We start from the raw sequence: 12,494 nt of genomic DNA on the forward strand, positions 1-12,494 counted from the left end.
TGGCTGCTCTAGCTGGTATGGTATGAACTGAATCTCTAAGCGCATAGCAGGGTGGAGAATTGGTTAGTGCTGCTGCCTAATGCATCCAGAATTTTTGAGTTGAACCTGCACCAGATGAGTATCCAATTGTAGCTGTAGCTGTTTCTGTTCTCCTCCAAGCATGCCAGTTTTTTTTTCCCATCTCCAGGGATGTGGTAGTTGAAATGGACGGATGGACGGACAGACAGAGATGGAAAGTCTATATAATAGATAGATTATGGAAAAAGATGATCCGCTGTGGAAACCCCTAACAGGAGCAGCAGAAAGAAGAAGAATATAACAGACAGACTAGACAGATAGACAGATAGATGGATAGATGACTATACAGTGGCCCATGTGGTTGTGTGTGGTGACAGACAGACTAGACAGACTAGATAGATAGATAGATAGATAGATAGATAGATGACTATACAGTGGCCCATGTGGGTGTGTGTGGCAGTGTGCCCTTTGATAGACTGGTCCTTTGTTTTGAGAGTATCCTTGCTTTGGGCTCAGTGCTACCAGAGTAGGCTCCGACCCTGCAAAAGCCACACCAAAATGGATTAAAAGAGTCTGAAAATGTTGTGGCATAATACTCTAAATACTCAATTCCCATCACCTTCCTATTCCATTAATCCATTTATTGTGAAGTCACTTTGTCCTTTACGAGATCATTGGGCTAAAAAATCCTTTCTTGGCAGCACAAGGCACAAGGCAGAAACCACCCTGGACAAGATGCAAGTCCATTGATGAACGGATGGTTCGTCCTTCTAATGGTGGCTAGCTGGTACACTAGTTAGTGTTACTGCTTCAGAGCTTCTGGACCTGAGTTTGATTTCCACGTAAGGTGCCCTCTGTAAGCAGTTTTCATGTCCTCCCTCTGTCCAATTGTCAGTTTGTGTTCACTGAGCCAGCTTCACCCCCTGATCCAGATCCTTGTGCTCAGTGACTGGGAGCAGATGCTCCTGATGATGTTGTGGTAGACGTTAATCAGAACTTATTGAGAAAGTTGGGCCTGTTTCAGCTTCCTAAGGAAGGACAGATTCTGCTGGGCTTTTTTCACCAGGTAAGGGGTGTTAATGTGCTCTGTGGCAGCATGGTGTCCAATCCAGGGTTGCAGAGTAGACTGTAGCCGTGTAAGAAAGTTTATTTTTTCTTGTAAGAGTGGAAGGGTAGCATAGTTGCTGACCAATAGCTTAGCCTATGATGTTAAGCTTTCAGGCCCTGCTTTCCCTAGTATCCATGTGTTAATGGGTCCTCTAATGTCTACAGACTGGCACAACAGGAGGCTGGAGAGTCTGATTACTTTATTGTAGAAAGATGCAAAGTCCCTGTTGAAACCCTCATCACTCCAGACACATTGGCAGCCTTTTGAGAGGCCAGCATAGCCGATGTGTCTGCATGTTTGTTTTTGTAACTCGTCCATCCACCCCCAAGCATCCAACTTATGTCATGTCGAGGTCAGACATGTAACATGGAAAGGAGTGAAGGTCAAAGGTTATCTGGCACTAGGGAGGTCGCTGGTTTTGGGTGGGTGTAAGTAAGGAATTACTACTACAGCGTTTAAGGTGGGGGGCAGAATATGGAGTGTCTAAAAGAAATGTCGTCAATTAACTTGTTAACTCCCAGAGATGCAGAGAATGTTAATGAATTTTGGGTAATTCACTTCCTAAGTAGTTCTTTTCCCTTGTAGTCAGGAAAGGTTAAGTGTTTAAAATTTGCCAGCCTGGCATTGGCCACTTCTAACTGGGTCAAAAGTTATGAGGTTCTAAAAAGTAGCTGTAGTCGTTCATCACTTTAATGCATTGCCATGAAGCCTCTCATTATCAGTGACCGCAAGCTTGGAGACCAATATACGAAATATCAAGGAGATGACAGTGAATGTGCTGTGTGACCGATTGGCAGGTTGGTTCCTAATCCAGTGCATCAGCTTACTATGGCTGTGATGTGGATTTGTAGGTTGGTAAATGGATGGATGAACATCATTTTAAGATATGCAGTAATACGGTCCAAAATGTGGTGTCCCAATCTCATGTTGCTGTCAGAACAGACTTCACCCCCCGCCATAATCTGCACCCTGAAAAAATCAGGCAGGTGTGGATAGTAGGGGGCTCTCCAGCTCCCCAAACCCAACACAAACAGACACAGTCTTTTATTTTGGGAAAACTCTTCTTTTGTAAGGGTTTCCCACCACCTCAGCCACAAGTACAGCCAACACAATACAGCACACTCTTTGTCTTTTCTCTCTCGCTGTCTCTCACTGCCTCCTCCACTCATCTCACAAGCTTCGTCCTCCTCCTCCCTGCTCAGGCTCCATGAAGGGAGGCAGGCGGCTCCTTTTATTTTTCCCACCCCAGACGTGCTGCTGATCTTCTGGACATGTGGTCTGTCAGCAGTTCCTGGTGAGGCGGAAACCGCATGATTTAGGGACTCCCTGATCCTGCAGCTCCTCCTGGTGGCTCCCACGGGACCCAACAGGGCTGTCCTCTGGGACTACAATAGTCAGCATACCCTGCGGGCACCCGTGTGGGAATCTGAGCCTGGGCTCGCTGCCATCTTGTGTCCTGGGGGAGATAAAGCCCTGTATAAGCTGTCTCCCCATGTCCTTCCATCCTGAGGGTGTCCTGGCCATCCTTCACACAGGGAAAAATTATATTTTATTTTATATGTAATTATTTATGGTTAGGTTTGCTAGCAGCAGCAGAACTAACTTGAAACAGCCAACCCCACCTATTAAAAGATGTCTGCATGACATAAATTGAAACTTTGGTTTTTGACCTCGCCTGTTAACAATTGCAGTTTCATTTTGCATGTTGGTTCATCAGCTCTGCTACTCATGACCCCAGTTAATAATGAAATGTAATCTCATAGTTTATGGATAGATAAATGCAGCCATAACAGCACAATTTCCGTGTGCTTTACAGCATCCTTGTTCTAGTGGCTGTTATTTGTTCCATCTATTCATCCATTTTCTAAGACCACTTTATCCTGAGCAGTGTCACAGGAAGTTGTAGGGTGCAAGGCAGGAACAACCCTTGGTCAGGGTGCTGGTCCATCACACACACACTACACTAGAGGTCAATTTGGCATTGCCAGACCACCTAATCTTCATGTCTTTGGACTGTGGGAGAGCACCCGGAGGAAACCCACCCTATACGCTCACAGCGAGAACATCCAAACTCCGCACTCCTCATTGTTGTGAGGCAGCAGCACTGTCACCGTACCTCCTGCTATTATGCTTCATCCCTGAAATGAGATTTATTACAACAAAATGTAGCTGTGTGCTTTAATATGTACTTGTTGACTGTGAGGTTGGAGGGGTAACAGCAACAACATTTATTTATTGTGCATACTAATGATGTAGCTCAAATAGCTTTATAGGATGAAGAAAGAGAAAAAAGACAAAATATAAAAATAACATTAGGTAATACTAATTAATACAACAACAACATTTATTCATATAACACATTTTCATACAAACAAATGCAGCTCAAAGTCCTTTACATAATGCAGAATAGAAAAATAAAAGACACAGTAAGAAAAGAAAATAAGTCAACACTAATTAACAAAGAATAAAAGTAAGGTCTGATGGGCAGAAGGACAGAAAAAAAAAACTCCAAATGGCCGGAGAAAAAAACAAAATCTGCAAGGGTTCCAAGGCCATGAGACCACCCAGCCCCCTCTAACATAAATGATCTCAATTAGTCCTCATGGTTTTCAGGGTTAACCTGGAAGAACTTGATGATGATGGTCATGCGGACCTCTGGCCTTCAATCTATCAATGTAGGGACATCACGGTGCTTTCACCAGGTGGTGGTGGTGCAGGTCGGCAACAAAGAAAACCCAAAAAGAAGAGCAGAGATAGTAGGGGTTAGTACGGATTGTGGAGCCACCAAGAATGATAATGATAATTAAATGCATATACAGAATAACAGGGTTACACTAAAATGAAGCTATCAGAAAGCCTTGTTAAAATAATGAATTTTTAGCAGTTTTTTAAGGTGCTCCGCTGTATCAGCTTGGTGAATTTCTATCGGTCAGGTATTCCAGATTTTAGGTGCATAACAGCAGAAGGCCGTCTCACCACTTCTTGTAAGTTTAGCTCTTGGAATTTTAAGCAGGCACTCATTTGAAGATCTAAGGTTACAATTTGGAGTGGAAGGTGAAAGTAATGTGTTGCATTTTTTGGACACATAAGAGAGACTATCACTGTACACTATACACTTGACAATACTATTATTACTACTACTGTACTTCTTCTATGTGCTGTAATTATAAGTGGGAGTCACAATGGACAGTTTTGTTATAGTATAACAGGTAAAGTTTACTTATTGTTCATTCATGTAGCCCTCCATTTCCAAAAGCCATCCATTTATTGTTTTCGTGATTTTTTTTTTTTGCCAGCTCTGGACTGGATGCCAGTCACTCAGAAGGACACTAATCTTACATATGCCAACGTTCTCACATACACCATCACTCTTTTGCGATCTATCTTTAAACTGCAACTTTAGAGAAAGTCAGCAGAGACATGCAGAGAACATGAAAACTCTGTCCAGATAGCTGACCCCAGGACCATAGAGACATGAGGCTCATTCAGCTTTCCTGTTTAGCTGTTTCTGCTCTGCAAGAACAATACCTGGAATTGTGGGTTTTTTCAGGGAATTTTAGCTCTTTTGTCTGTAACAGTTAAGGCTGTCGACTTGATTCAGTCTACAAATAAACAATTACGTCATAGCCACAGACTCGAGAGGCTAGACACATAGCAACAGTTCGACTTTCGGTTCATCCTACAAAACTGACCAGTTACACAAAACTAGCAATTAACCTCAAAATGGAAAGAAGTATAACCTATTCATGTAAAATTCAGTTAATCCTAGAAATTCTTTAGGAATATGATGAGAAGTAAATGGCAGCTCTTATTAAGGGGGCATTTCATTTACAGACAGCAAAAATATGAAGCCTTCCAGGACTCGCCTCTTTCAGCACTGCAATGTGCCTTTGCCAGTCTTCTTCTCTTCTGTCGAATTCCCTTTTGTTTCTACGGGAAATGAGGCCTAGAAATGAAATCTTAGGGTTGAAAAAATACATCCATCCATCAATCTGCAGTATAGTGCCCTCCATAATGTTTGGGACAAAGTCACATTTTTCTTTGATTTACCTCTCTGCTCCACAGTTTAAAATGAACAAATCAAACACGTCAGACATTGTGATTAAAGTGCACATTTCTGACTTTCATTTAAAGGGATTTGCATTCATCTCGGTCACACTGTGTAGGCATGGCAACACTTTTTCTGCATTGTCCCCCCATAATGCACCATAATTATGGGACATAGCAATGGCCGGTCTATTAAAGTCGTCGTATTTCGAGCTTTGTCTCTTATCCTGTGCATGCAATGGCTGTTTGAAGTCTGTGACTTGTAAACATCACCAGATGCTGAGGGTCTTCTCTATTGATGCTCTGCCAGGCCCCAATGCAGCCATTTTCAGCTCATTCTTGTTTCGGGGGCTTGTCCCCTTAAGTTTTCTCTTCAGCATATGGAAGGCCTGCTCAGCTGGATTTAAATTGGGTGACTGGTTTGACCATTCAAGAGTTGCCCATATTGTAGCTTTGTAACGCTCCCGTGTTGCCTTAGCAGCATGTTTGGCTCATCATTTTATTGTAGGATGAAGGGCCGTCAAGTGGGTTTGGAGGAAATGATGAACCCCCGGGCGTCAGCAACCCAAACCCCAACCCGAACACAGACTCAAAGTCCCGGGTTCAAATAAAGGTTGTTTATTAACTACAAATACCTTCATTATGGTACAAAAAGCACAACCCACCAGTGTTCCTTCTCCTCCCAATTACTCTCTCACCACCACCCTGCCCCATCCAGTCAAGTGTTGCCTCTTTACCTCCCAGCTCTGACTCGCCTAATTAAGGTAGTGCTTTCCCTTCCATTATGGACCGGGAGTACTTCCAGTGCCAGGGCGATTGCCCGTACAGAAGTCCAAATTAGGGAGCTTGTATCCCTACAGCACCCTCTCGTGGTATCCGGATACCCCAGCAGAGCTGCTCTGCAGGACTACATATCCCAGCATGCCCTGCTGGTTCCTTATGGTGCTCTGAACTCGGGGGGCTACTGCCATCTAGCAATTATGGGGAATAAAAAGCCTCCATCTACATTTTCTTTTTTTAATGGGCTGTCCGTCCACCTCCAAGTCTATTCGTTATCCTGGCCGGGATGTCCGTCCAGCCCGTGTGGCATCTACAAGGAATTAACTGAAACTAGATCAGATCAGATGTTTCTGCACACCTCATTGTGCCACTGCCATCGGCAGTTCTGTCACCAATGAAGATAAGTGTGCCCATAACCTGTGGCAGCCATATGTGCCCAAACCATAACCCCACCCGCCCACCACCACCACATTTAACAGATGAGGTGATCTGCTTTGGATCTCAGGCAGTTCCTTTTCCTTTCCACACTCTGCTCTTGCCATCACTCTGATGCAGGTTCATGTTTGTCTTGTCTGTCCACAACAACCTATTTCCCAGAACTCTGCAGGCTTCTTTGTGTCCTTTTTCACAAACTGTAATCTGGCAAACTAGTGGTTTGCATTTTGCAGTGTGGCCTCCATATTTCTGTTCATGAAGTCCTCTACAAATAGTCAACTCTGACACATCCACATCTTCCTCTTGACGACTGTTTCTCATCTGTCCCACAGGCATTTGGGGATTTTCCTTTACCATAGTGAGGATTCTTCTCTCATCAGCACTTAAGGTCTTCCTTGGCCTACCAGTCTCTATATGGTTACTGAGCCCACCAGTGTGCATTTTTTAATGATATCTCAGACAGTTACTTTAGGTAATGTCTCTGATTTTATTCTTGTTCTTCAGCCTCATGATGGTCTTTCATTGACGCACAGCTCTTGTTCTCATGTTGAACAATGGCAACTACAGACTCCAAAAGGAGAAGCAAGCCAAGTCATCTTATGAACCAATGCAACCCACCTGAGTATTCAAATACCCTTAAATATTTAATCTGCAATGTGCATTTAATCACATCTCAGTTGTTTGATTTGTAATCAAGGAAAAATGTGTCTTTGTCCCAAAGAGTGGAGGACACTCTGTCTGTCTGTCTATCTATCTATCTATCTGTCTGTCTGTCTGTGTTCTTGCATGCAGACAGCATGGCCACCTAGTACATAAAGTTTTGAGTTGTTATCCGTCGAACCTACCAGCTAAAGTCCCATTACTGACCCACTGTTGGACCTTGAATGTGTCATTTTGCAAGTCATGTTTTTCTCTCTTATCTCTCCATGCACACACTTGTAAGATTAACCCAAGAGGTTTCCAGTTTCCAACACTGATATACTGTGTGAGCTCACTAGGCTTCATTTATAAACCTTTCTGTTGATCCAATCACGAAAATCTGTGCATGCCCAAAAAAAAACTGGAAAATGTTTATGCCAAAATAATGTTGTCCAAATCAATGCATGAAGTCCAGCCACAAAGTTTCATGGAAACACCAAACTATGGGGACTGTGTCATATTGTTTTCCACAACTGCTAGTCAACAAGTTTCATTTATTTGTATTCTCAACTACAGGTCAGCTCAGCACTGATTTTTACTGTCCCACTCTTGGCCACTTGCAGAAAAAGCTACATCTCGCTCCCAAGCGCATTCCCGTTTCCCCTCTAAAAGGCACATAAAGTGGGCACATAACCTCAGAGGATTCTGTAAACAGTAGAATCGAAAAAGAGAAAGAAAGTAAACCCAACTCAAAGCATTAATCGCAATCGTGCATCTGCCTTTACCACAATCCACCTTAATAAAATGATATGCGTCTAGGTGTCAGTCCGGCTGCTATGTCTCTGTCATTCCAAAAGGTGGCACATCGCAAACATTTTTAGTAATAAAACTGCATAGTGTTTGTCACTCTTAACAGATGGCACAGCACAAACATCAACACTGAATTAATGAATCCCATACCAAATGGCATATAACAGAGACATGTGCATTGCAAATACACCCAAACGTTAATGCTGGGGTCTCTGTTGATTATTCAGATGAATAATAATTCATTTGAAACTCAGTTTAGAAACAAAAAACAAGATGCCACCATGTCACATATGTGCACACACTTTTATTTTTCTGGTAGTTTATGTCTTTGATTTTCAAGAATTTTCAAAGTTTTCTCAGAGGTTCATCTATGCCCAGACTGCCCGCTGCCGACCACATGAATGAAGTCTTAACTGTCCGCTGCCACTCAAAACTCTTAAAATGGACTTCTGTGAAGCCTTGCATTAAATCCCACATGATTTTAGACCTTTGCTGTCAAGCTACGTATTCCATTACAGGAGCCTCTATCAGCAGCACTGGGGCTTCATTCTTCTTCTTCTTCTTCTTCTTCTTCTTCTTCTCTTTCTCTGCTGCACCTCCTCACCATAAAAAAGAGCTTTAGAGCTGAAAATGAACCTCAACTTGCTTATTTTGAGGAAACTTTGGGCACAGATATGCAGAAGCAGACAGACAGTGGGTGCTCTGAATTTTAAATCAAAGACCTTAGAGTTGTGAGAAAGACGTACTAACCAAGCCAACCATGCTGAATTTGTAAGCATAACTAAGAGAACAGCAAGCAAAATGACACCTTTTATGGCAAGCTTTCGAGGCAACTCACGCCCCAGCATATTAAAGCCTTCTTTGCATCATCAGATGGTCAGTGGAGGCCTGTGGTAGAGTCCTGGCTGCTGTATGTGACCTGATGGTGGCCTATCACTGGAGTTAGTATGACAACAATCAATGGTTTTAATCAGATATTTGGCACAACCAGATGACAAGCACTTTGACCAAACGTTACCAAACGTCACTGTAATCAAGTAAGCATCAACTTGGGGTTACAGGAGAAGGTTACAAAATTGTTAATTGGAAGTGAGGAGCTCAGAACAAAAATACAAGTGAGTTACAATTCCTAGGTTACAAAAATCTAATAAGTCTGTTATCAGTTAGACATAAATTCACCAGACAAGAGGGTCTTCGAACGCTTCTTGTGCACATTGAGGAAGACAGAATTTCAATGGAGGTGGACACCTTGTTCCACCACATTAAAGGTGTCTGCGTTGAGATTTGGTGCCATGAAGAGGTGGCATCATCAGAAGCAGCTCATTACCAGACCCTAAGTGCTTGAGAGGAAGCATAGGACCTCGGCAGTGTCTCCATATGCAGAGGCGCTGGCCTGTTAACTACTCTCTGGGCAATCAAGGACTTGAACTTAATGTGCTGCTACATGAAGCCATTGTAGTGATCTGAAAAGTGGAGTGACATGTGCCTGCATTTGGCTGGTTCAACTCCAGATGTTCCACTGCGTTTTGAATCATCTGCAGTAGATTGGTGCCAGCAGAGTGTTGCTTTAGTCCAGATGTGATAAGACCAAAGCCTGGACCAGGAGATTTGCGGCATACTCCCATCAGATATGGTCTCATCTTACAGATGCTGGATAAAGTGAATCTGCAAGACCAAGAGACCATCTCAACATTGTCAGTGATGAAAAACTGGTCATTGGCAACCACCCTAAGGTTGTTAACAGACTTGGTGGGTGTTAGCTGTAATGAGCCGAACTGAACAGAGATGGGGGGGGTGAACTGATGGATTCTGGAGCTGGGATAACAAGAAGGTCTGTCTGTGCCAGATTGAGCTGTTGGTGGTGTATCCCTTATCCAGTTTGTAAAATTCTAGATTCTAGCTGATACTGTATGGTCCTCAGGAGGGAATAATGAGTACAGCTACAACATCACTGCCATATTACGGATAGGAGAAACCAGGGGTCAGGATGATGGGGCCTAGTGAGAAGGTTTATGGAGAGAAGAGGAGAGGGGCAGGGACCACTAATGATCCTTCAGACACCCTCGTGTTTGGCTAGTGCACCACTGACATCTCTTCTTGACAGGACACACAGTAGGACCCACTCAAAAGGTGGGAGTCACACCATCTGAGAGCTGTCCCATTGATGCCAAGATCAACGAGGGTGGAAAGGAGGATCTGGTGGTTTTACCATATTGAAGACAGAGAAGAGAACTAGCAGAATAAAGACAGATGACATGTCAGTAGTTTAATCCAGTCGTAATGTATTTACAGAGGTCAGTAGAGCTGTCTTGGTGCAATGGCCACTTTCCAGGCCTGATGGATTAGGGTTGAGCACTCTGTTCTTAGCATTGTGAAGTTTAAAGTTTTGTGTACATTTCATCTACCATGTTGTCAGACGCAGGTCTTCATACTGTTCTTCCTCTTATTCTCTCAACAGGCTTTCCTGTGGTGAATTCCACCCCACCATGCCTGAGGGGGCGCGCCGGTTGAGCCAGAAGAAGACCGGCAGCCAAGGTGAGAGACATTCATTGCAGTTTCTCAGTAAGAGATGAAAACTGATTTTAATACAATAGCAGAATTTTTAGGAAAGGTGGCTAAGAGAAGTAGTGGCCTTGTATTATGCCGGTTTGCACTTCTGGCTCAAAGCTCCAGGATGAACTGACTTGATCTCCAGTGCAGTCATTGGCTTGTTCTGCCATCATCCTCATGGATGTTCTCCTGGTGTGGTGTGAATAAATATAATAAATAATAAGTGTGTGCCCGAGTGTGCCATGTGATTAACTGGTGTCCAGCTCAAGGAAATCTCCTTTTCTGTGGCCATTGCTGCTGGGACAGACTCAGAATTTTAGAATTTTCCCTGTGTTTTTTCAACATGCCTATAAATTATATTACATTTTACCACTTTTTGCTTGACTGAATTATATTGTCATGTGCTTTGTCAGGCTGTATGGGTTAAAGTTCAGCCCTTGGATTGCAAATTAATTGCTGTCTACCTAGTTGACAAGCTTAAAGCTGGCTCAGGTCACACACTTTACCCACTAAAAGTCTACAACTGATGGCCATTAAGAGCAACGCTGCACATCCTCTCCTTGACACTAAAATTTAGGATTTTTATTCAACCAAATATTCAGCTGAAGGGTTTCAAGAAACTCTACTGGGGTTAATCCATACCAGTGGCAATGCGTCTTCTCTCCGTGACCACTCTCTTTACTTTAGCCAAGTCTTCTTATAATTTGTGTGTGTGTTTAAGGAGGTTTATTATTGTTTATTATAATATGTCTGTATTTCTTGAACTTCTGTAAAAGCTACATTTCTCCTTTGGACAGAGTAGAAGCACTACTGGTGTTCATTTGTACCAATGGCAATGCAGTTTTATTGTGCCTCACCATTAGCCAAGTCATAGGGTTTTTCTTCATTTTTTTGCAATTCTTGTGTATGAGGGTTTTAACTGTTTATTATAATTATATTTATTGAACTTACGTTAGACTTCCACTTGGCACGAAGTACTATCTATCTATCTATCTATCTATCTATCTATCTATCTATCTATCTATCTATCTATCTATCTATCTATCTATCATATATTAACTTTCCAATCTATCTATCTATCTATCTATCTATCTATCTTCTCTCTCTCTCTCTCTCTCTCTCTCTCTCTCTCTCTCTCTCTGTCTTGGAGGGTCAGACAGATGCATTGGAGTAAGGTGAGGCGTAATTTGACTCAAATATGATGCTAAGTATTGAATGCCTACAATCTGATTATTCAGTCTGGCATCATCCCAAGTTGATTGAGTGTGCATTTTTGGCACTCAATTGTGCACTTGATTTGGTTATTTTTTTTTTCTTTAAGCCATTATGGCAGATTTTCAACAGACAATGATGACCATATTTTTCAACATTAACGGACTCGTTAATGAAGAGTTTGTTCCCCAAGAGCAGACAGTTAAATTGCGACATAACGTTGAACCACTGAGATATCTGTGCAAAACCATCAGGAAAAAAAAGTTTGGAGCAGTGACGTGGCCTACAACTACATTTTGCGCCATGACAATGCACCTACACACACCGTGTGACCAAAAACAAAGTGGTGGTTGCTTCGCATCCCCCGTATTTGCCAGATTTTTTCTCTGACTTCTGTTTTTTTCCTGAAATTAAAATTAAGACTGAAGGGAAGAAGGTTTACAACCATGGAAGGAATCCAGGAAAAAACACAGGAGGTTCTAAACACAGTAACAAAAGATGAGTACAGTAAGTGCTGGGACAAGTGTGTTACATCTCAAGGAGAGTATCTATCTATCTATATCTATCTATCTATCTATCTATCTATCTATCTATCTATCTATCTATCTATCTATCTATCTGTCTGTCTGTCTGTCTGTCTGTCTGTCTGTCTGTCTGTCTGTCTGTCTCTGTTGTGTCTTCTACTTCAGCCTATGCATACATAGAGGTAGTGTAGCTGATTTTTGACTACGGTATTGAAATATTAACTTCAGCGCTGCCAGTTCAGTCTGCCCCACCACCTCACAGAGTTGCATTGAGTGAGTCCCCTTAACCTGCTATTGCTCACATTTTCAGGAAAGCATTTAAACATGGTTTACTGTAATATTCTCAAGCTTTCCTAATACAGTTCATGGTC

The 12,494-nt window shown here is 42.5% G+C and overlaps 1 protein-coding gene across 2 annotated transcripts in view; it reads left to right on the forward strand.

The window, feature by feature from the left end:
* Positions 1-12,494, forward strand: part of plekhg2 (pleckstrin homology domain containing, family G (with RhoGef domain) member 2) — a 221,969-nt gene that overhangs the window by 44,244 nt on the left and 165,231 nt on the right. For both annotated transcript variants that reach the window (XM_039768267.1, XM_039768268.1), the window contains exon 2: positions 10,296-10,372. In XM_039768267.1, the coding sequence (XP_039624201.1) occupies positions 10,324-10,372 (49 nt within the window). In that variant the 5' untranslated portion in view covers positions 10,296-10,323. The remainder of the gene's footprint in view (positions 1-10,295; positions 10,373-12,494) is intronic.

The sequence above is a fragment of the Polypterus senegalus genome, chromosome 11, assembly GCF_016835505.1.
Source record: "Polypterus senegalus isolate Bchr_013 chromosome 11, ASM1683550v1, whole genome shotgun sequence".
Classification (NCBI taxonomy): Eukaryota; Metazoa; Chordata; class Cladistia; order Polypteriformes; family Polypteridae; genus Polypterus; species Polypterus senegalus.